Here is a 25,628-nt window from a genome sequence, read left to right on the forward strand (position 1 = left end):
AACAGGATTTTCAAATGTTCTCTGTTTAGCACATATTAAAGGAATGGCTCCTATGTTGTGAGTTATTTTTAACACATTAATTGTAATCTAAATTAGAAATACATAAGTTTTAATGGTCTCTCTTTTGGCAACTCAAGAAATCCTCCCACACATTACCCACTGTGTGTGTTCTGTAATTTATTGTGGGTTTTTTTATTAGTAAGCTCCTAACTTCTATGGTGATAGCAGGTATAAATGTCAATACAATAAATAATAAAACAATAATACTTGATGTCATGTGACCTAAATAGGGTTATCAGAGTTACTTACTGATATAAATGGCATTTCATCTATTCTTCCATATTAACTATTTGTAACATTTCAGGTAGAGCTGGTTGTGATGCTTATAGTTAAGGATGCCCTGCATTTTCCATTATAAGACCCAATTTTCAGGTGCATATAACTTTGCTAAATTTTAACCATTCAGACTGAAATTTTCCATGCTGGGTGACTGCCTCAAACTGAACATTTTGGGGAAAATTTCAGCGAAAATGGTTCAGACATTTCTGAGAATGAGTTTAGGGAAATACATTTTCGCATATGTTAAATATCCTTATAACTATTTTGATGAGCAGCTCAAGCACCTCCATGCTTTGGAGCAGAAACTTGAAATTTGGCAACAAGCCAGAGAAGCCAAGAATTTTGCTGACTTATAACACTTTGAAAGTCACCATTCAAATGTGCTCAGTAGAGGTTTGCAAGAGGCTGGCCTCCCCGTAGGGGGCGGCAGTGCAGAGGAGGGGAGCGCCCTGCAGCAAACTCGGCAGGGTAGCCGGCGTCCTTCCCTCCCAGCCGACTGGAGCGGCACAGAGCCCTCCCAGCAGGCGATGCAGTGGGAGGGGCTGCGTGGCGAGCGCCCCACTGAAGCCCTGGCCGCCCTCCTTTTCTCTCTCTTGCAAAAAGGGCATTTTCCATGGGAAAATGATTCTGACAAAAAATTCTTGACCAGTTCTAGTCCTAAATTACTTAGGGCCTTTTGAAAATTTTACCCTCAGTTCTTCCGTGCCTCAGTTACCCATCTGTAGAAATGGGATAATTGTATTTACCTACCACACCAAGGGTGTTGTGAAGCTAAATACATTAAAGACTGTGAAGATTTATTATGGTAATAGAAGCCATATAAGTACCTAAGATAAATAGATGCAATTAAAACAACCTTAATTCTGGCATTTCCTAATTTTGGAGTGTTTAACTTTGCATCCTTAATGTTCTTTTAATGTACTTTTTTACATGTAATATCAATACACATTCATCAGAGCTGAAACCAGAGATAAAAGGAAACAACAAATTTCTGCACCTCATTTTGGGCAAGTTCTATATTTTCCTGTTAATTTTGTATATGTATACATTAGTGATTTGGTCATGTTGCACATTGGATTGACTAACTGGACACTTAACTTTTTCACTACAGTTTTTCTTTAAAGTCCAGCTTTATTAGATTTTTTCCATTCTTAGTCATAGTACTTTACTACTGAAGCCTGGAAGAGTTTCCTTGTAATAGATTTTAAGCATTATGCCTTGCAATGTTTTTGTTTTGCCTTTTAATAAACAGAGATAGATTTTTTTAAAAAGTCTGATATGATATGGCTTTAGTTTGACCCAATACCTTACCTAGGTTTGCTGAAGTCAGAGAAGTACATTTCTGCTAGTAGGTGCCAATTGATACCTCCATTGTTGCTGTACTGCAAAAGCACACCTTCCTCTCTGTTGTCTGGTTTATTGCATGAAGAGCTCCCCCCACCTATCTGAATGTAAAACTGGACGAAATCTGCCCAGGTGGTGTCCAAATCCCAGCTCACCAATTGCCTTTTTCCATCCTGTAGTACAGAGGCATATGAGAAAAAAATAAATGTACTCAGATTGTTAATCATCACACTAAGACACTTTTATTGAAAATGTCTCAATGTCAAACACAGTTGTATATGGAAAATTATGTACAATATACTGCAATGCAAAGGAGTTCCATTTTGTGCAAGTGTGATTCTCCCCTTATCGGGCTTTAAGACACAGTCCCTACTTTGGCCATTCTTTACACTGTAATCACTTTTGACTGTATCACTACTTCTATCCTGCACACATTTTTATCATCACAAACCCAGCATTCCATGGTTTTTTAAATTATTTATTTAGCACTAGGCGTGCAAGGCCTTAAACACACATTTGTAAATTTTGAAAATGACCCTCTCTCTTCTGTGTTCCTCCCCAGGGTTTCTGGTGTCTTGCACCCTCAAGGGAGCCAGGAGGGAACAGACCCTGTATACCCTGAACCGTTTAGGGCCAGATTTTCAAGTGTCCAGCACCTAGCAACTGCCATTGTGACACATATGGAACTGCACTGAAGTGTTTTGAAAACCTGGCCCTTAACATCTAATTTTCCCAGTCAAATCTTGTACTATCACTTTGTCTGAGGGCTAGATCCTGCAAATTGTTTAGCACTGTGTGATGGGGTATACAAACCCTGCACTGGACAATGAAGGGTTAAGGAGCTGCTCTGGGCTCAGGTAACTCCACCCCTCCTCCCCCATCTGCAAGACATGCAAATGTTGGAGGAGGAGCTTAAAAGGGTAGCAGAGCAGCTCCCTTGTTGGCAGACCAGAGAAGAAAGGCCCTCAGCTCCTGAGGAAAGGGCTGACTGAAGGCAGGAGCCTCTCAGATGACCACTCCATGAAGGCCCCTCCCTGAGGGAAGGGTGGCCTAGATTTTGATGTACCCTAAGCGGAAATCATTACCCTCCATTTCCTATGAACTTAGTTTATTTGCATTAATTCCCTTTGCTTTTTGTTCGTGGACTACCCCAGAAGAGAACTGATTTTAAAGTGACCTGGCTGGAGGGCCAAGTCATAGGAAGAGGCTGGGCACCATAGAGGCCATGTGGCCATCAGTAGCAGGCAGAGGGGAAAGAGCTGCTATGCAACATCCAGTCACCAGGCAGCACCAGCAGTGAATGACCCCCTTCACCCACTGTCAATTCCCACAGACTTTAAAGGGATGCGAGGGTCTGGGCTGGCACACACTAACACCCTATCATAGTATGCTTGTTGATTTCCTGCATTTTCCTTCCATATTGCATCTTAAAAAAAAACTAGGACCATTTTTGTCCAGGATCTACTCTCACAGAGCAGCACTGACTGAATACTTGTCTCATTCACTCTCTTTTTCACCTACCCATGAAATATCTTCTTTCTTCTGGGTTGTTTCCATGGTCCAAGATACTTTCTTACCACGGATGCATACGTTCACCTCATACTCACAGACTTTTTCGTATTCACAGCATTCAACATAGCCATCCGACCCTCTCCCCTATTGTTTTTCATTCATTTTCCTCCATGCAAGCCTAATCTTTTAAAAGAATCTGAATTGAAGGTTTCACATTTTTCTGAGGCACCCAGCTACCTAAATCATCATCATCATCATGGCAACTATCAAGGATCCAATGATCAGAGTAGCAGAGTCAAATTCCAGGTTCTCCTCTACACTTTAGAATCAGTATGTTTGATATCTTTGCTTCCTATTACCTCCTTATGGGGACAGTTCATGGTAGAATTCATTGAAATGGATAAAGTCAACTCTTGCAACGGGGTAAAAGAGAGGCATTTTACCTTCAGTTCTCATGCAAGTATGTTTCACTTGCACATACGGATATGTTCTGCTCACAGTTACACTGGTGTAGATCAGGGTTTGCTCATTTCAAGTCAGTGGAATTACTCTGTGAAATCACTGTCAGAGCCAAATCCTGAGCATAAAGTGGTTTGACTACATGCAAAATGTCACCATCTCCCAAGGATGTGGCCTTCCTTTATCTGCTCATTATATTCAAAAGCAGCACTACATGCTCTTCAGCCATTTCACTAGGATGGACAAAACCAGCCCAGCACATCATGCTCTCAAACTTTCCATTGACATGCAAAGAGGTGGACATGACATCCTGACCAGACCAGGAATGTTCACAGACTGACCCCAAGTTTCCTGGATTTGCAGGATTGAGCCAGATCTGGGAACTTCACTACATGACTTCTGGTGTGATGCCATCAACAATGATTACTCTGGCTGGCACAATGAGCCTTATTAGACTATGTATGTCTGATGATGAATTACTCTGGATTTATGCCAGCAGAAAGCAGAACTGGCCTGGTAGTATTTAGAAGTCTGTTTTGCTATCTGTATCTTTGAGTACCAGCAAAGGACACTTACCATCTTTCTCTACATTGAACTATTGAAGTGATCATTGTCTGCCTTGTTATCAACTTAGGGGAGGGCAGAATCAAGTTCAACAATGGTTTTATAGAGTAGTATATTTCCACTCTGAATACATGACCCCTCTTTTATATGGAGGGCCCTGCCTGCAACAGAACCAGTGCAATACTGTTGTGCTGGGATGGGAGCAGGAGTTGTAGGGTCCTACCCCCAAAACACCCCTCTGTGCAGCAAGGATTTGAGGGTGAGACCAGTGGCTTTGACACTATGTAGGTCCACCAAACTTCCCCCTCTATAGAGCTGGTTTAAGCACATAAAAGGGGCCATACTGGGCCAGACCAATGGTCCATCTAGCCCAGTATCCTGTCTTCTAACAGTGGCCAATGCCAGATGCTTCAGAGGGAATAAACAGAACTAGCAATCATTGAGTGATCTATCCCCCGTTGTTCACTCCCAGCCTCTGGCAATTAGAGGCTCGGGACACCCAGAGCAAGGGGTTGCATCCCTGACCATCTTGGCTAATAGCTATTCATGGACCTATCCTCCAGGAACTTATCTAGTTCTCTTTTGAACCCCACTATAGTTTTCACTTTCACAACATCCCCTGGCAATGAGTTCTACAGGTTGACTGTGCACTGTGTGAAGAAGTACTTCCTTTTGTTTTAAACCTGCTGCCTATTAATTTCCTTGGGTGACCCCTGGTTTTTGTGTTATGTGAAGGAGTAAATAATACTTCCTTATTCACTTTCTCCACACCAGTCATGTTTCTGTAGACCTCTATCATATCCTCACTTAGTCATCTCTTTTCCAAGCTGAAAAATCCCAGTCTTTTAAATCTCTCCTCATACAGTAGCTGTTCCATATAATTATTTTTGCTGCCCTTTTCTGTACCTTTTCCAATTCTAATATATCTTTTTCAAGACGGGGTGAACAGAATTGCACCCAGTATTTAAGGTGTGGGCGTACCATGGATTTGTATAGTGGCACCATGATATTTTCTGTCTTATTATCTATCCCTTTCCTAATGGTTCCTAACATTGTGTTAGCTTTCTTGACTGCTGCTGTATATTGAATGGATATTTTCAGAGAACTATCCACAGTGACTCCAAGATCTCTTTCTTGATGGTAACAGCTAATTTAGATCCCATCATTTTATATGTATAGTTGGGATTATGTTTTCCAGTGTGCATTACTTTGCATTTATCAACACTTTGCATTCTGCATGGAGGCTACTCCAGCCATGATGCTGGACTATCAGCCACGTAGTGGCTTCATGGCTGTCCTATGGTGTGATGGGCGGAGTCTTTGGCCCCTAGCTTCCAAGGCAATTTCAAGAGCTCAGCCAATCTAGTAAAGATGTGCATTGGGGATGGATTTGGTGCTACTGTAATTATGTGCTATAAGATATGGAGGGATTTCTAATATGTCTCAGTCATGTTTATGGAAATGAAGATGCTTGAAGAGCAGAATTACAGGTCCAGAGATACACAGGGAAACTGAACTAGAGACTTAGAGAGGAAATGGGGTTGGACTGGGGGAAGGATAATGGAGAAACTACAAGGAATTATCAGAAAAGAACAAAAATCTTAGAGGAAGATTTAGAGAAGCAAAAAGGAGATGAAGTTGAGCTCATCACCTGATATCAGGCTCAAGGACTGACCAATCCTGCACTGCCATACATTACTATAGGTAAGATGGTGATAGGAAAAACCATCACCCAAGAATATCTGTGCAGGTGGAGAGAGAACACTGATTTCACCTGTTTTGTGCTCTAAAAATAGCCGTAACTTGGCATATTTTGGCAGTAAGAGTCACTGACATTATGGTAAGCACCTGAATAAACTTTACTGAAAACTGTAACCTGATGTATTGACTGCCCAACAGTTGGAAGGGAGGTGATTAAAGCCCGTTCCTGGAGCAGTGAATCTTCAATAGGTTTCAACTGAAGTAAGTACCAAAACTCCTACCATTTCCCCCGAGGGATTTGCCTTCACCAAAGAATTCAGCCAGGAGGGAAGAGAGCTGAGCTCAGTTTGGGTTAAAAACTTTTTTATAAAAAAGAGTGTTACGGGAGTCACTGTCTCACTGGGTTGGAGTAAGCACGGAACCAGATCCATCAAGACAAGGCTCTGGCTGTGAAGAGTCTTTTGTTTTTTGAATTATGGCTACAAAATGGATCAACCCTCTGAACCTGAATTTATGGATTGTTTGTTCCACCCCCAACATCATATTAACTGATCTGCCACAACAGCAACAAAGTTGAACTCTGGGTTCCAGAGTACACTAAACAAACATAAGACTTAGGATCTCAGTGGAACAGAGTAGTGGGCACTCATGTTTTCTTTAATTTTCTACAGAATCATGGATTTCTCCTCCATTTCCAAGTACAAAGTAGCATTAAAAATAGGAAGCTTGGTTGAGTTTACAAAGATGGTTTAGATGTTTCAAACCACATTTATAATTTTGAATTTTTTATCATGTCTTCCCCTATGATTGTCTTCAGACTTCAAGTCCCAATGATAGGCAACTGATGTGATCTAACTGGACATAAATGACAAGGGTTCAGTGTTGGGGTTTAAAACGCCAGCCACACTTTACAAGCAAATAGTGAGATGGATTTAAACCTTTCCTTCAGTTCATGGAAAAATCAGAACACACAAATGTCTACAGCATTCTAGCCCAAACCTTGCTGCATCCTTCCATTTTGTTTTGGAATTACATGCATAATATTATACATCTAGTTCCATAGTTAGACTGTACAATACACTGTATATGCAGTATATCAAAGTATCAATCCCTTTACATGTCTAGAGCATTATAATCTTTTGTAAATTAATTTACGAACCAAATTAAGTTCTTGAAATTCTGCAGCCAATTGCAGATTTTATTGGTTTAAAACTTTTTTTGATATGCAAAAAATCCCTTGAGCCTCATGAAATTAAATTAAAACCCAATGGTATTGTTTCACTTTGAGTTATATAAGCTTTTCTGACATAATATGGGGTCCCCGCATGAGGAAAGTCTACCTGGAATGAGAAGGTGGTGGGGTAAGATGATTGCAACAGCAACTCTACTGTGGGGTCCAAAACTGGCTAGCATGGTACCAAAAATGGGTTACACTAGCCAGGGAGGGAGCATGGCCAGAGTGCAGGGCTGATATTCCCCTGGGAGCCTCCATGGTAACTTCCTTCAGCGACTGAGCTGGAATTGAAAGCTGTCCTGATCAAGCTGAACTTCTGAGAGGGGAAGACATGTAAACACACAATCTTCTGAGGGTGTACCAGTCCTGGATAACTCAGGGTCTTTGTGCAATGTACTTCATCCCCTGAACTAGCCGGGGTGAATCAAGCTTCATGTGAAAAACTGAGATACTATTTCAGATAGGTTTGCAGTACTTCTCAAACATATAACACAAAATCCATTCTACCAATAGAATAATCAGCTACAGAATTTGGTTAATTAAAACAGGCCTCCAGTTTTGCAAAATCACAAAGGAAATGCAGGGGGCTAATTGAAAGAGTACCGTGATGCAAACACACCTACAACTGATTAAAATGAGATATAAAAGATAAATCAGGACTCAGCAGAACAAAGCCAAAATTAATCCTGAAATGAGAGACTGATAATGGCAGTAAACATTAGAAGTTCAAATACAAAGTGGCTATTTGAACAAATACAAAGAAATAGCAACACATGTGTACGTGCTCCAAAAACAACACACAAATGTCAGCCAATGATTACAAATAATTTATTATAACATCTATCACCATGGCAGCGAGGTGCATTGAACACAGAACATCTAAACACAAATTAAATAAGCCACCTTCAATTATGGCACTCAGACTGCTGCTACTGAAAAAATAAATGCTAAACTAACCCTTAGAGATCAATAGAAAGAAGCCAAGAATTTCTAAATGAGATTTTCACTCTTCCTAAGCAGAAATAAGAAGAAAAATAATAAAAGAGAACCCCAGATCATAGCAGGTTAATTCTAATTTAGCAAATTACTTTGAGAAACTTGGCTTGAGAAAATGAGCCAGAAGGAGGAACATCTAATAGAGAAGACAATTATATCAAAAATCCAATTATCACAATTAGCTAGTTAGACTGATTGGTCTGTTATGAAACTTGCAGAACAGCATTGCATTTCCAGGAGACTTGGCTGTATACATATACATAGGTGCTGGAATTGGGAATACTGGGGATGCTGCCACACCCCCTGACTTGAAGTGTTTTCCATTATAGGCAGGGTTTACACTTTGGTTCAATGGCTCTCAGCACCCCCACTATAAAAATTGTTCCAGCACCCCTGCATGTATATAGAAGTTCTGAAAATTATTTGATGGGATAGATTTTTGTACATGAGATAAACAACGTACAATTACACAGCTTAACATATTAATTTATTCCTCTAGGAGTCTGATCCAACTTTTATTGACTGCAGTGGCAGTTGGATCAGGCTTGTAAAAGGAATCCACATAACTAGGTGTATAGTTTTCCTTTCTGTAATGAAAATCAGATATTACAGCCGAGATAATGTAAGAAGAAAAGTAAATCTGTGACCACAAAGCACTTCTCCTAATCGTACATTTGGTTCTAAAAGTATCTTTTTGCTTTCATCTGATTATATATTATTGATCTGCACATTTCCTAATTTTCTCTTTGTTTCATGTTACTTTTGTGTGTGAGCCAACTGAGTCATGCAAACAAAGTATCTCATAAGAGCTAACCAGGCATTTTACCGAAGGCTGGAGGAGTAACATATCTGTATTTTCACCAGTTCCAGTTCCTTGACTTCACAAAAAGTTGAATGCCTTGAGGGTCTAGGGAAAGAACTAGCCTCTGAAAGAAAGACTACTGCCCTTTCTTAGGAAAAAGAATTAAAGAATAGTCACTAATGGGAGTTGTAAGTTACTTGAAAGAAAATACAGTATATATACAAATCCTATTATAAACAATAGCAGATTAATATGCAAATTTCTCAGGTACATCACTGATCCTTTACTTTCTCCCATTACACATGGGTTTTTTTAGGTGAACAATCAACTTCTGCATTCCCATCCTTTTTGTCTGTAAAAAGACTAACTTGGCATTGTTCTGCACACATATCCATATTTTTGTCTGTTTTGCATTTAGGTACTGCATGTCATCTAGTCTTGTATCTCTTCCTAACACACACACCAATCTCCTTCTTTGTTGATGTACAATGAAATTAGGTTCCACTTAAAAGTTGTATGTAAAGTGTTTCTAATTTATCCAACTCTTGGCCGTACCTTGGTGAAATAGAGGGATGATCCAGAAGAAATGACCCCACAGCCTTGTTCAGGTTTTACAATTTCTCCCCCAATAACTTCCTGCCATTCAGTCTTCAAACTATTTGGGTTCTCAAAATCAGACATTACAGTTGAAGGGAGGGAAGTCTCAGGGTGACATTCAGTGCCCTGGTATCCTGGATCACACCTGGAGAGAAGCATAAAGACACCAGGTTCCTAAAGATACATATATATTCTACTTGATGTTATCCACAATTACTTTAAAGCAATGCAGCAGCCCTTCTAAGTTAGTTGTGAAATAATCAGACTCCCTGGAATCACAAGTTCAGGTCCTGGCATGGTCAGTTCAGCCCTTCTGAAACAGATATACAGAAGCTACTATGTAGGTAGATGTTTCCAATGAGACAAAAAATGTAATGGCTATTCTGTTCACAGGGGTATTAACGGCCAAATTTCCAAACAGGCCTGCACACTTCTGCACATCTTCTGACCTGTGTATTGCACAATCCCTGATTTGGAGGGAGTATTAGCAAACTGGAATTAGAGCATATACAAGTTGACCACACACAGAAGGGCCCATGAACTGTTAAAAATCTGTCCTTACAAAAAGTTTCATGAGATATTTAAGAACAGGGGCTTGTCCTAGTGACCATGATCAAAACTTCTCCTCCACTTACAGTTACATAGTGTTGCTGTCTCTCTCCCCCCCGAGATGGCTACATTTTAGTGGTTAGTTATATCTGCATTTATATAGTCAAAACACTCTGATCTTTTGGGATGGAAGGTAAATGAATGATACTATAGGGAGAGAAAGTCAATGGCATTTGGGTTACTGACTTCCATTTGTGACTTAGAAAATCTCTCCTGTAATGACCTATCTTGTGTGGACATGTACCACAGCTCAATTCTGTGTCTTAGGTTCTAGAATATTAATAGTTATCAGAGGTTTTCCTCCTGCTCACATGGCAGGGACATTTGCTTTTGGTGTAGATGGATCTTAGTTGTATCCCTGCTGTCCCTGTAAAGTTCTGGCCATGGTGTGGAGCACATTGACTACTTTGCAGTGTCCAAGAGGTCTTGAAATTTGTTAGTCTACTACGCTTTTCTATGTTTTTACAATGCGAATAAACATTAATTGGTTACGTTTTTTCTATATCCACGACCTCTATATTTTTTAAAAATACCATCATATTTTTTCTCTCTCTAGCTATTTAAAAACATGCCAGTCACTGTGGTATCTAGATGATCTTGAGGCCAGTAGGCACTAGCCAAGTCCCTGGTATAAGTCACAGAAGCCTAAATACAGTTCAGTGTGATACTGGCTGCCAAATAGTACCCACCCAGGGGTCCACTCTGACAACATGGGATCAGCTGGTCACAGCAGTGCCCTGGTCATATTCCCTATGCCTGGGACAGGATGGTGATGCTGGAGTAGATGCAGTTATGATGGCTGTACCCCACTGAAGGATCTCTCCACAGCCTGGATCCACCAGGTATATGGCTGCTTTGCTTTTGGGGACTGGAGCACCTGTTGGCTTTTGTTCTGGCCATAATGGTTTAACCAACACATTATTCCATTTATTTATTCAGATTTTAAATGATCAAAAGATACATCTCCAAAGCTCTAGGTGCCCTAACATCCTTATAACACAATACATAAAATCCCAGCAGCATTCAGAGTCACCATTTCTGGAGGAACTGGCAAACATGCAATACCTGCACACGCCATGGTCGCACCAGCCATGTCCATTACACATATTTGGACATTGTTGTCCAATGTAGATGTTGTCTAAAGCCCATTCATCTTGGACTGTGTAGTAGCACTGACTCCAACGGAAACGTGTAGCGCTGGACCTTAAAATTAATAACAAAATTGTTTTATTTATAATGCTTTACACAACTCTCTGCAAGAGGCTAGAACGCAACAAAGCAGAAATACAGAATAAACTAGTTCTACAGTTCTATTTGTAAGAGATTGACACAACTGAAGATAGATTTTGATAAACTAATTTTCTAGACAGAAGCACCTTTATGTGCAGGAGAAAATGAGGGACAATCCAATTATTCATGACATTTCTGAGGAATGTTACAGAGGTGCTTCAAACGCTTTATGCTTAACAGAAACATGACGTTTAAAAACTTCATGAAGAGGAGCAAACTTCTATTCAGTAGCATTCTGTGAGGATGATAAGACATAAAGCTAGAAAAGAATGGCTGGAGACTGAATTTAAGAGATTTTACATGTCAAGCTTGTGAGTTAATAGGTTGTACCTTGCATGGTAAGACTGCCTATCGGGTACTGTATTATTTAAAACAAGTCATTTTAGAAAACAATTTTTCTGTATGTTATTTCCAGTCACTAACAGTTGTGTCATTTTTACTGAATACAAAAGTTTCACTTTGTTGAGACAATATTACAAGAATTTATGATCTGGTTTGACATTTTAATCAGTTTTTAGAGGCATATATGTTTTACATAATACATTTTTGCTTTTATTTTAATATTTTTTAAATGACCCATTGTTGGCTAGGCACTCAAATGAAATCCAAACCCTGTAATTTCATGCTATATGTTAAAGGTGTAACATTCCCCACCCTTAACCCAGGTTTTGTGGTTGTTGTAGTTTCTGTCCTGCTGGTAATTTGACTTCTCCACTTCAGCTATTTCTGAGAACAAGGCTAGAGAAAAATACATAGCTTTGGCCATGTTAAAACAAAACAAAAAATGTTAAAAGAATGTTATTAAGGTTGCCAAGTCAAGTATTAAAAAACAGAAATGCCAAAACTAAGTATGCATGGATGCATGATATCATCTTTAACAATATGATCATATACTATTTTTCCCTCAGGACCCCTGCCTCATTTAGTGCACAGGATGGACCTCCCTTGGGGATGAATCAGGATTATGTTAAAGCAAGCTGTTGTTCATAGGACCCCTAGCTCATTTGTTGCAGAAGCTGGTAGATGTGGAGTGAATGAGGCAGGGGACTGTAGGGAGAGAAAGGAGAGTCTCATGACTGAATACTGTCCTAGAGAATTGGATTCTACCTCTACTCCTGCCAAAGAATTCCTGTGTAATGTTAAGCAAATCACTACACCAAACTTTTCCCAGGTGGTCATTAAGTGTGAGTTCCTGAGACCCTGGGCCTGATTTGTAGAAGTGCTGAGCAGAGAGTTGTGCTTGAATATAAAAAGTACTATATGATGCTAAGTACTCTGAAAAGTCAGGTCCCAGGCATCTCAAATGGGACACCCAAATTAATGGATATATTTTACCATCATCTCTGTGTGTTTGAGCTCTCAGTCTGTAAAATGGTGCTAATACCCCACCACCTCAAAGGAGGGGTTTGTGAAAATAAATTAATTAATGTTTGTGAAGCCCTTGGATACTATACTGATGAGCTCCACAGCAAAGTCTCTGAGGAAATTAACAACTGTGTCTTCAAGTAGGGTCTGAATAGTGTGCCATAAATAAGACAGAGGGCACATATTGAACAATGAGGCTAAAACAAAATATTGAATAGCTGCTTATTAATTGAGCACTGTGCTGCTTGAACACTGAGTGAAACAGGGCATCTGTGGAAAAATAATATGTGATTATGTAATTAAAGACTGCCTCATAATGTATACGCTTAAGGGAGCTAAAGTAAGATTGCTTAGGCATCGTTAATTTTGGCATTTCTTAACTTTTGAGTGCTTGACTTTGCTAGCTCAATAATGTTGTTTTAACATCTTTTTAGTTTGATTTGATATATAATAGTGAGAACCACTGAAATCCACCCACAACTGAACAAAAAGGTTAACTTCTTTTGCATAGGAAGACCTCACTTTCTTAAAGATGTTTAAAGGTGATAGAGTTATAACCAGACATATCAAGATGCCTAAGCATGCATGTATCCCGATACTCAAAAAATGAACAAAGCAACAAAGCTAGACAATTCAAAAACTCCCAGAATGTACTAAAATTCCCAATTTTGAATTGTCTAATCTTGTTGCTTTGTTCATTTTTTGAGTATCGGGTCCTGAGGTCTTGGGTAGTTTGCCCACCTTGCCCCCAACCCCCTGCCCCGAGTCCCCTCCTGCACCCTGAACTCCTCATTTCTGACCCCACCCCAGAGCCCACACCCCCAGCCAGAGCCCTCACCCCCTCCCATACCCCAACTCCCAATTTCATAAGCATTCATGGCCCGCCATACAATTTCCATACCCAGATGTGGCCCTTGGGCCAAAAAGTTTGCCCACCCCTGATTTAAGTGATAGTTAGAATTTTGTTTAAAGCCATCAACTAAATTAGGCTTCTGTTCACCTTTAATGCTGTAGGCACTGCTTTTTCACCCAAATGAACCATTTCCCCCCATTCTTAGTAATTACTTTTCATCAAAAATATAGTAAGAGTTTTACAGTATATAGCAGGGGTCGGCAACATTCGGCACGCGGCTCCCCAGGGTAAGCACCCTGGCGGGTCGGGCCAGTTTATTTACCTGCTGACGTGGCAGGTTCGGCCATTCGCAGACCCCACTCGCCGCGGTTCACCGTCCCAGGCCCATAGGGGCGGCGGGAAGTGGCGCGGGCTGAGGGATGTGCTGGCCGCAGGTTCCCGCCGCCCCCATTGGCCCGGGATGGCGAACCGTGGCGAGTGGGGGTCACGAACAGCCAAACCTGCCGCGTCAGCGGGTAAATAAACTGGCCCAGCCCGCTAGGGTGCTTACCCTGGCGAGCTGCGTGCCGAACATTGCCAACCCCTGGTATATAGAGTTAACATGCCTGGGCAGGTTTGCAGATTAAATATTCCTTCAGGATATGATGTATTGACAAGTTAGATCATAAAAGCTATGAATGATCCATTAATGCCTATATCATAATTTAATCCACAGAATAAGGACTCCCTAAGTACACACAGACACAACTGACCATAAACATTCAGAGTTAGCTTTTACTGTTTATTTTGTCAGTGACCTGAAGATAATGTGCCATTGACTCCCCCCAAAATCCTTTAAATTCTTAGAACTGTGTTTCTAAAATTCATTGAAGTATATCAAGGAACACTAAAGCTCACTGAACAATGGTGCTCCTCAAGGCACCTTAATCATTTTCACTTCATTGAGATCACAATTTGTAATCCCACAAGAAGAACCATAACAATCAGTATTTGCTCTTATTGGGTGTAAGGAAACAAAAAAGCCACTGACCACAAGGAGAAATATTTTTGTAAAAGACTGTTTTTAAAAAACAATGCACTGACAGATTATTTAACTCATATTGTTGTTCCAAGTTACTGGAGTGGAAGCATTATCTCTGTATTCCCTTGCTTTTAAATGATGATCATAGCTTCACAAAACTCAATTATGCAGCACTAGAACCTGTGGGGGACATTTTCAAAGGCATAAAGGACAATTAGGCACCTAACTTCCACTGAATGTTTTCTATTGTGTAAGTAGTAAGCACGAGTCCTATGCACAGTTTCCTGTAGCAAAAAAGTCAAGAAGGTATAGTATAAACGGTATTTCCCTGATTTCACACAGTTGCCCTGAGTGGCTGCCCAGGGTGCACAGCTCAGGGGATGCCAGGACACACAGGGCTCAGAGGTGAAAGCAAAGAGATTTTACACCATCAGGCTCTTAACTGCTCTGCACAAGTGACAGAACCAGCAGTCCCATTGGTAACAATTTATACCTCTTTTTGTTAAATGTTGTGCAACATATGGGATGTGGAATTTAAAAGTTCATCCACATTTTATGTGGCAGCACTTGAGAGATGCTGCATCTGGCCATGCATTACACTGTACGGTAGCCGGGACTAATGGACTGTCCAGGAGATGCTTTGCAACTTGCCAACAGTGACAGACCAATAGGTGCCACTGCCTTGCCTGCAAACAGAGGTGACCGTTCCCACAAGAAGCAGCCTCTCCTCCAGACATATCTTCCTGGATATGGAACTGTTTCAGTGACCTGCCCTGTGATTCTGAATGTGGAATAGGATTTATGCCAACTGCAATGTGGAGTTTGAGTACTGAGCAAGAGTAATGGAAGTGAGTACATATTCTCTAGTCTTAACTTGGTGTGCTGGGCTATAGCTGCAACTCCAATTACTATTAAAGAGTGTTGTGGCTAAAACTTGGTGCATTGATTTGAAAGGAAGTCCTTTAATTTAGCAATGGCATGAGATTTGTTTCTCATATTTACAGGTGGTAAGTGTATTGAGTTGAACTTTTTAGACCAATAGAAATGTGGCCAAAATCTTCTTATAAAGAGCTTATGTGAAAACAACTTGATCACTTTGTCAGAAACTGAGAAGTGGATGGTCAGGCCTAGTGGTTGAAGCAGCAGTGGTCAGGCCTAGTGGTTGGGCCAGGGACCTGAGACAGAGTCAGAGCAGGAATCAAGAATGGGGTTGGTACAAGGCTGGAGCAGGAGCAGGAGTAGTTTGTCAGAACCACGAAGTGGCAGGGGATACTCCCAGTGAGACAGTGATATTGAACAGACTGAGTGGCTGCTCTCATTGGGAGCCTATATCCCTGGCTTTCGGATTACCTGGTTAGACCTGCATCTGTGGACTGCCTGAGCCCCAGTTGATTGATGTGGAACCCTCAGGTAATCAGGCTCAGGGATGACTAATCAGCCCAACAGCACTTATTGGGTTCAGGCTGAGAGTACTCATCAGGCTCAGAGATGACTCATTATATTTCCTTCCCTCCCCCCATTCAAAAGATGCCTATCGGGGTCTTTGGACCAGGCTTATAAGGGTGTAATTGATGGAATTCTCAAAGTGGGTTGGGTGCATGTATGTTTTCAATGGGCTCCCACAAACGATCAGTTGGACCATCACCCTCCCAATCGACAAGGTACATAGCTTGGAATCCAAAATTTGCTTCACCAGATACTCCTCATACCCCGGGACCATGATGGGTAGAAGTGATGGTTGTACTCATCTGGGGAAGGAGTTGTTGGTATGCTTTTTCAGCAAAGAGATGTGGAATACTGGCTGCGTTTTCATCACCTTAGACAGCTGGAGTTTGAAGGCCACAGGATTGATCTGCTGGATGACTCGGAATGAGCTCAAATATCGATAATCCAACTTCCTTGAAGGCCAAGTAGAATCAAGGTATTGTGTTGAGAGCCATAATTTATCTCCAACTGTGATTGGAGTGGTTGCTCACTCATGAAGGTCAGCATAACACTTGTAATATTTTTGGGCTGAATCTAGATGGGCTTTCAATTTTTCCTAGATGCAGTGATGGTGTTTGACTAGGTTAAAGGCTGCAGGTACATAGGAGGCTTGTGGCATGGACAGGTGAAAACGAATGTAGAAATCACAGTTGGCATAAAAGTGAGTCTGGGGGTTGATCGGTAGTTGGAATTACTGTACAGTAACTCCTCACTTAACGTTGTAGTTATGTTCCTGAAAAATGCGACTTTAAGCAAAACGATGTTAAGCAAATCCAATTTCCCCATAAGAATTAATGTAAATGGGGGGCGGGTTACGTTCCAGGGAAATTTTTTTCACCAGACAAAGAACTATATATTATACAGATATACACACAGTATACATTTTAAACAAACAATTTAATACTGTTCACAGCTATGATGATTGTGAAGCTTGATTGAGGTGATGAAGTTAGAGGGTGGAAGAGGGAGGGATATTTCCCAGGGAATGCCTTGCTGCTAAATGATGAACTAGCACTCGGCTGAGCCCTCAAGGGTTAACACGTTGTTAATGTAGCCTCTCACACAAGGCAGCACAAACACGAGGAGGGGAGACAGCATAGCAGACACAGACAGACACACCTTGTGTGTGGGAGAGAGAGAGAGAGATGCACCCTGCACCTTTAAGTAAGCTGACCCACTCTTAAGTGCATTGTCTTTTTAAGTGGATTGGGAAGTTGAGACAGCAGCTGCTGCCCCAGGCTCTCTCTGTCTCTCATGTCCCGTCCCTGCTCTATATGGAGAAGGGGTAAGCGGGGTGCAGGAGCATGGGGGAGGGGGACACCCTGACATTAGGCCTCCCTCTTCCTCCCCTCCCCCCTGCACAGCAAGCAGGAGGCTCGGGGAGCAGCTCCAAGGCAGAGGGCAGGAGCAGCACATGGCAGTGGGGGGAGAGAAAGCTGAACTGCCGGCAATTGATAGCCTGCTGGGCCGTTGCAGCACAGGGAACCTAGTGGAGCGGGGAGCTGATATGGGGAGCTGATAGGGGGGCTGCTGGTCCACCCTGGCTACAAGTCCCCACCAGCTAGCTGCAACAGGCTGCTCTTCCTGCAAGCAATGGATAAAACAGGCAGCTGCCAAACGACCTTAGAAGGGAGCATTGCACAACTTTAAACGAGCATGTTTCCTAATTGATCAGCAACGTAACAACAAAATTTGGTGAAGGGAAGGAGGGAAACCCAGTCATGGTGATGATAATTCACAAAGCAATGGAGGTACTGCTCCAGAATTTGGTTCACTCGTTCAGTCTGCCTATCAGTCTGTGAGTGATAAACTGAGAAAGCATACAGTTTAACATCCAGGAACTTGAACAATTCCTGTCAGAAGTGTGAAACAAACTGTGATCCCCGGGCAGTGGAATCAGCGCACCAAGGGGTCTTTGTTTGAGCACAGACATCACAGGATTCAATGTAGGACTCAATGGATGCATGTAGTTTTGGACACGAGAAATATCAAGAGACCAGCTTCAACATTTTCCAGTGGCTGAAATGGCCAGCCAGGGATGCGTCATGGCATTGCTGGAGTATTGCTAAATATGGTTCACCACTGGGGATATAGATCTGGTCCTTTAACATAAGAATCCCATTCTTGACAGAGAATTTTGGGTTAGGAACTAAGTCATGTCAGTTGACATAAGGTTTATTGCAAATGGAACATAGGGTAGGAGAGGCTTCACATGAGAAAGCAAGCCATTGTTCACCATCACACTGAAGAAATGACAGGCTTAAAGACTATGGCAGATTCAGGTGCCATATTTTTCTTCTCCAGCTACTCACCCTTGGGGACAGTGCATTGGGTTTACCATTCCAGGGAACAGGTCATAGTGAAATCGAACCCGGAGAAAAAAAGGACCACCAGATCTGATGCTGGTTGAGAGCCCTTCCTGTTTGTAGGTACTCCAGGTTCTTATGGTCTGTATATACCTGGATCTGGAAACATGCACCTTTCTGAGAAGATGAGGATGTCATCTAGATAGATCCCATGAACTGGCCTAAAACATCCCTGAAAATGTCCTTGACAAAGAGCTAGAATGTGGCTGGGGCACTGGAGAGATCAAAAGGCATAACCAGATATTCAAAATCGTCGTAACAGTGTGCAATGCTGGCTTCCATTTGTTACCCTCCCAAATACAGACTAGACTGTAAGCCTCATGAAGATTGAACGTGGTAAATACCTTGGTGGAACTGATTCTTTCCAACAGCTTGTTTACCAAAAACAAAGCGTACTTGCTCTTGATGGTGATTTGTCCAAGACGCGATAGTCCCTGCAAAGGTAAAAGGAGCCATTCTTTTTTCATAAACAAAATTAGGGCCTCAGCAGAAGATATGGATGGATGGTTGATGTTCTTTGCAAGATTTGCATCAAGGTATTTCTGGTTCTGATAAGGAATACATTTGTCCATGGAAATCTAGCCCGTTACTGGAGATGAATGGGGCAATTTTAGGGTCTACATGGGAGTAAAGTATCAGCATTCCTTTTATCAAATACATCAGCAAACTCTTGATATTTTGCAGGGATTAATGTGCCATTAACTCCTTTAATCTGCTGGTCACAGAAGGCAGTGGGCTTCTCAGTGCTGGTTTTTGTTTCATTGGCCCGGACTCTGTTAAACGGGATTCTCGGCAATAGCTCAACTGAAATCATAGTTTGAGCATATTTCATAAGATGTGTGGATCACATACTGAGAGCCATGGAATATTGAGCACGGTCAGAAAGTGTGGTGACTTAATTAAATTAAAATGCAGAGTCTCTTGGTGATCTTGGATTTCAGCCTGGAAGGGCAAGGCTTATTGGACAACTGAAGAAAAGGACAGCATGCTACCATTAATCATTACCACTAGATCTGGGGTGGGATTCCTTTGCACTGGAAGCTGATTAACCTTAGTGAATCCAGTATCCAAGAAATTGCTAGAGGCACCAGAATTCATTAGTGCAAGCTGGGTTCAATTCACCTCAGGTGTAGTTGAGACCCAGAGATGGAGAAAGACCTGCAGGTGCAGAGGATTATAATTCACGGCTGCCAAGATACATATGGGCAGAAGAGGGGGCTTCGTTGGAGAACTCAACTATGAGGTTACATCCAGCTGCAAACCCTCTAATGGGGCTGGACATGATTGTTTCCCTGGGTCTGCTGAAAGTCTGGATTTAAGGGGTCACTTAATGGCAAAGTAGCCCTGCCCCCCAGTACAAAAAAGCTGTTCTGATGCCAATACTCCTTCCCCTGATCAATGAGATGTCTTCTCTTTCTCTTCACACTAGTCTGCATAGGCTCCAGTTCTAGGACAGCTCAACGGGATGGCTGGAATGAAACAGGACAAGGCTGGAGTTGTGTGCACGACCTCTTCTTTTCTTGGCATCGTTCGAACAAATGACTCTCAATCTGGAGCCGCCGTTCAATATACAAAGCCAAACTAATGGGAGGTTTGACCTGTACCAATTCATTTTTCCTGTCATTGTTCAGACCCTGGAGTAAATACTGAATCTGTGCCACCTTGTTCCACTCTTGTCAGCAACCAGATGCTGAAAATGGGCAGCATAGGTAGACACAGGCTGACAGTCTTGCTGGAGAAACTGCAGCGTGGCTTAGATGGTATAGGTGCAATTCGGATAATCAAATATTACAGAGAAGGTGTGGATGAACTTGTCAAAGTTAGTGAGAATCAGGCTGGCCTGTTCCAGGAGTGGCTAGCTCCAGTTCAGGGTTTACCAGTCAGTACATTGATAATAAGGCCCACCTTGGTCTGATCATCAGGATACATCACAGGACTCATCAGGAATAAAAGGCAGCACTGGTGGTTCCCATCAAATCTGTCTGGCAGTGAAACCTTAGGGCTGGGTTCCAAAGGTACCATGGCTGATGGTACTGGGGTTATCTGTGGCTGTGGGGATCTGTGAGTGGAGGAAGGCATTCTCCAGATGCAATTGGGCAACTTGATCCTGAAGACTCTGGACCATCTCTGTGATCTCAGAGATAGATATCACTCCAGGGGTTTCCATCTCAGCTTCTGCAGCTGGGCACAAAAGGAGGCAGCCTCCTCAAACGGTCAGAAACTGATGGATGATCATTCCTCGTAGTTAAAGCAGCAGCAGTCATGACTAGTGGTTGGAACTGTGGCAGTCAGGACTAGTGGTCATGCTGGGGACTTAAACCAGGGGTCAGAGCAGGAATTAAGAATGGGGTTGGAACAAGGCTGGAGCAGGAGTAGGAGCAGTGTGTCAGAACCACCAAGTGGCCGGGGATATTCCCAGCGAGGTAGTGATGTTAAGCAGATTGGAGTGAGAGCTCTCATTGCCTATATCCTGGGACTGGGGTCACCTGGTTAGACCTGCACCTGTGGATTGGCTGAGCCCTGGCTGATTGATGTGGAGCCCTCAGGTAATCATGCTCAGGGATGAATCATCAGGCTCAGGCTGAGGGATGAGTCATCAGCTCAGCAGCACTCCTCAGGCTCCGAGATGACTCATTACACTGACTAGGACTAGAACAGAATGTGGGGTGGGTTTTTTTTGTCTTTTTGTTAAAAAAGAAAAAAAAATTAAAAAGCTTCGCAGCCATTATGCTGGAGTCTCAACAAGCCAGCTCTACCATTGTAATGCAAATATGATCTGTATCAAGGAAAATGGCGCAGATTGCTTCCTTACCACAGCACTGGGGTAAATTGGATAGAAGTGATTGGAAGGAACCCTATGAAAATGAACATGATTGTCACATGGCTCTGAATAATAAGAGCTGTTACATATCTAGGTGTCTGTCTGAATGAAAGAAAATGTATTTAGACTAAACTCTTGGTTGCAAGAGCAGTGTTAAGGAAAAACCAGTCCCTCCCATACTTTTTGAAAGCTCTCCAAAGCTATACTGCAGCTCAAGGTAACAACCGGTTAAAGAGGATTATTCTATTTAAAATGGCAATCAAGATTTTAAAAAGGCCGTGTTAATTAAGGAAAAAAGAATAAAAGGCAGAGTGTCAGCTGCATTCTCAGTGATAAAAAATTGGCTGTCTGGTCAATCACCATTTGGTCTCCTACTAAAACAAACAGCGTAATATCAAAGATTTATATAAAAAGAATTACAGGGGAAAAGCACCTTCAAAATGTCACAACTGTTTCTCAAATTTTAGACTTTTTGTATGGCTCAAAATCTGTTTTTGGCTTCCTGATGATATTACATTTGAGTCAGGTTGATGTTAAATTTAAGTTATTGTTATGGCATTACATTTAGAAAAATGAAAGAAATCATACTGATTCCCAAATGCAGAAAAAGGTACTGCAAGCAAAACACTCTCCTCTTTCTTACAGAATTTTTGTGATATGTAATTTAAAATAATGCTGCATTCTCTCCTGGTATTAAGGAAACTTGAGGAGCCAATGCAAATTTGAGGCTGATAAAAATTATATTTGCTACCTTCTGAGATACTGTAATTACATTTACTCCATTATCCTGAAACTCTCATTCAGTCATTAGGTGTTGATTTGTTTATGAAGTCAGCAAACTGACAGCTGTTTGTTTCTCATTAGGCCTGTTCTTATGTAAATGTCTTTCATAAAATTGAAATAAATTTTCATCAGTGTTAGAAATGTTCAATTCACTTACAATACAATTTCAGAGAACAGGTGCATACATTTGATTTTTCCAATGCAATTAGATTCCTTATAACAGATTTTCTAATTCAACAGATCTCAGCTAAAACAGGGACCTTGTAAAACCATGATTACTTGGATGCACTACATTTACAGATGCATATGTCAGTATAAAAATACCAGAAGATTAAAATAGATTTATGCCAGGGAGAGGCATTGTTTAAATGACTCATTTGAAAAGAAAAATCATCCAGTCCCATAGTGAATATGCACCAAGTCTAGTTCCTTGTTCAAGACCTGAGCAAAAGGACTTTGTATTACAGGAAAAACTCCTCTCTCAGAAACTAGAGGCAGAACTCAGAGCATCCCTGCACACCCTGGCTACAGCTCTGACTATCACCTTTGGCTTTGGGCCTTAGCAGAGGTTGTGGCTCCTATCTACAAAAGGCTCTGATTCAGAGGATTCATGCAGTTCACTGAGCCAATGGCCAACACCAGTGGAACTGTGTTTCTGTGGCCTCTGAGCAGATTTAAGGATTTGGTCCCAAGTGAGTAATAGAGACACTAGAGTGACGGAATGGACTTACTGCTACATTTTCATCTCAGAAAACCTACAGAATTAACAGTTACAATAATAAAAATATATGTACATGAGGTCAAATGATTTCTGAACAGATAAGAAAAAGAACTGCTGATTTATTTAAAATTTGGATTAATCAAGGGCTAAATTGTGCTCTCAAATACTAACATGGCTATACAGGGGAGTAAGGGTACCTCCCCACCTGGCTGCACTAGGGCTACCCAGAGCTTGGGTCCAGGTCCTCAGTGCAGCTAGGGGGTGAACAAGTGGGTGGGAAGAGATCAAAGGGGCCTGGAGTAGGAGATGGCTCATCTACCCCCACTTGCAAGGGCAGAAATTTCCTTTCTACTAGCAAGTGCCCAAACAAACAAAAAAAAACTACTACTAATCTCATCAGTGTTAGTTGTGTCTTATCCCCACTCCTCACTGATGAAAACGAAGGAAAAAATAATATCAGCTGAGAATTGTACAGAGTATCACATTACCTTCTGGTGGAGGGCATGCCATCACTCCCCCTTTTCCCCTCAACGGGAATACTCAATATCATGTCATAGTTTCCTGAAATAATATTTTTATGAACAGGAAGTAAAGTGCAGCACCCATGCCTGCTGCATGTAACACTTTATCTCCCTTTAATGGTAACTAGACCGGCTGGAGATCGATGAGTCTGCTACAGCCTTGGCTAAGAAAGACAGGTCTTTTAGCTCAAGCTTCAGAGGTCACAGGTTTGATGCCGGTCACCGCCGATTGGAGTCTGTCTACATTACACAGTGATTATTTGTACCTTAATTACATACAAAACTCTACTAACAGAAGGAAATCTCTTCAGACACAAGATAAAATGGGATATATTAATTTTTTGTCCATAGCATAAACCAGTAACTTGACTATTATTTCACTAAAAAGCAACAGAGGGTCCTGTGGCACCTTTGAGACTAACAGAAGTACTGGGAGCATAAGCTTTCGTGGGTAAGAACCTCACTTCTTCAGAATTATTTCACTGCAACTCTTCCCTTTAAACAAGTCTCCTAAATTGAAAATGGGATCACTTTCTGTCATCACATATGTCTAGAAAACCTAAAATGAAAAAATGCCTGTAATAACACCACTTGCACATTTTGCATTATAACTTTAGGTACTGTGTATGTCTTAGTACTTAGTTTAAAAACAACTTATTTCGGACCTGAATCCTAAAAAATGCGAAAAGCCTCTTGCAAGCTACTGAGTGCCCTTGGGCCTCCCAGATTTGACATCTGAGGCCATTCAGCACCCTGCAGGATTGGGATTATTATAATCTAACTATTTGTTCATTGGCCTTTGAATGGTGATGTTTAGTATTTTCTGACCGATACTTTATACAAAATATGTGGAGACATGCAAATGAAATGATTTGCAGCCAGCCTATGGAGAGTACAGAAAAATTACAAAGGACAGAAAAAACAATGAAAAATTGATCTACACTGGCTTTAATTCCAGCTGCTACAATACATTGGGTTTGAAGATAAGCAAGGAGTAATTCTAACTGGAATGATGGCGTAATTGAATTCTTAAATTCAATTATTTGAATATTATAATAAAGGCATAATAACTAATGTAAGACATCATCTAGTTAAGTAAATAAAAATATGAAAGAAGGCAAAACAATTACTATTACAAGAAAAAGGAACAGGGTACGACTTTCTGGTCATTTTTCTTTTGCAAGAGGGAATGCTAGTCTTGAAAACGTCTAGAGTAAAAGAGGAACAGGGGTGACAATTCCTGGAAATGAATGATTAGTTAATGTTTGTACAGCACTTCAAAGGTGTAAACTGCTATAAAAGAACAAATTATTTTTACTAATGAATCATTTTGTTGGTGGCCCCTTCAAAATAATGTGAGCGTTGTTCCTACAGTGAGCTCCATGCAGGCAGATCCCTATGCCAATGCAGAGCTCATTAAAGGATCAGAGTCTTAGTGTGTATTGTGTCCTTTGAAAAAACACTTGGTGTTCTTACCAATACTTCACAATCTAATCATGTTAGGAAGATGGTCAATGATAAAGTATTGTATCTGGGCCAAATCCTGCAGCTGTTACTCAGACAATACATCCACTGGCTTGAGCAAGGGCAGCAGGATTTCGTTTATTCCTTGTGATATAAATACAAGGTTAAATGAATAATTACATCAAAATATGTAGTCTCTTACCAAGTTTTCTGTGGTAACAGGGCTGTAATTCTCCTCCACTGCATGAATTCACTGGAATGGTAGATACTTGCTGACGTAAACTCCTGACAGCTAGGCATACTTGGAAGGCATTCCTTAAAGTAAAACATTTCATAATCAGGTTTAATCTGGAGACAACATTAGGAACTGAATTCTTTCTGGAAGGTGAATCACATTCAGTGAATCTGGAGGTTGTGTGGTCCAGATGTCAGAGCAAAGAACTGAGAGCCAGAAGGATCCTAAGACAAGCCAAAGGCTTTCTTTGGTAACCTCATAATAGTAACAGTTTAGGACAGAAGAGACCATATGGCCCATTTACAGCAGGTCTGTCTAGCATTATTACCATGTGATGTTTTCTCCTTCATGTGGATGTCTAATTATATTTTTCAATATGTTCACAGATGCCTTTGGTATAATTCTACAAAAACCCTTTAGTGTCCTTTTGCTGTCTTCCTGTATGTGATTCCTTCACATTCTCAGGCAGTTTAGACACAGCCTCCTTTTTACAATGTTATGCACTTCTATCATCTCACCTCTTTTTATAGTGAAAATAAATGCAAG

General features: G+C 41.3%; 1 protein-coding gene across 2 annotated transcripts in view; it reads right to left on the reverse strand.

The window, feature by feature from the left end:
• Nucleotides 1-25,628, reverse strand: part of RELN (reelin) — a 438,814-nt gene that overhangs the window by 99,104 nt on the left and 314,082 nt on the right. For both annotated transcript variants that reach the window (XM_034766139.1, XM_034766147.1), the window contains exons 22-25: nucleotides 25,050-25,162; nucleotides 11,223-11,360; nucleotides 9,507-9,693; nucleotides 1,651-1,856 (exon numbers count right to left, since the gene is read on the reverse strand). In XM_034766139.1, the coding sequence (XP_034622030.1) occupies nucleotides 1,651-1,856; nucleotides 9,507-9,693; nucleotides 11,223-11,360; nucleotides 25,050-25,162 (644 nt within the window). The remainder of the gene's footprint in view (nucleotides 1-1,650; nucleotides 1,857-9,506; nucleotides 9,694-11,222; nucleotides 11,361-25,049; nucleotides 25,163-25,628) is intronic.

Source organism: Trachemys scripta, chromosome 1, assembly GCF_013100865.1.
Source record: "Trachemys scripta elegans isolate TJP31775 chromosome 1, CAS_Tse_1.0, whole genome shotgun sequence".
NCBI lineage: Eukaryota > Metazoa > Chordata > Testudines > Emydidae > Trachemys > Trachemys scripta.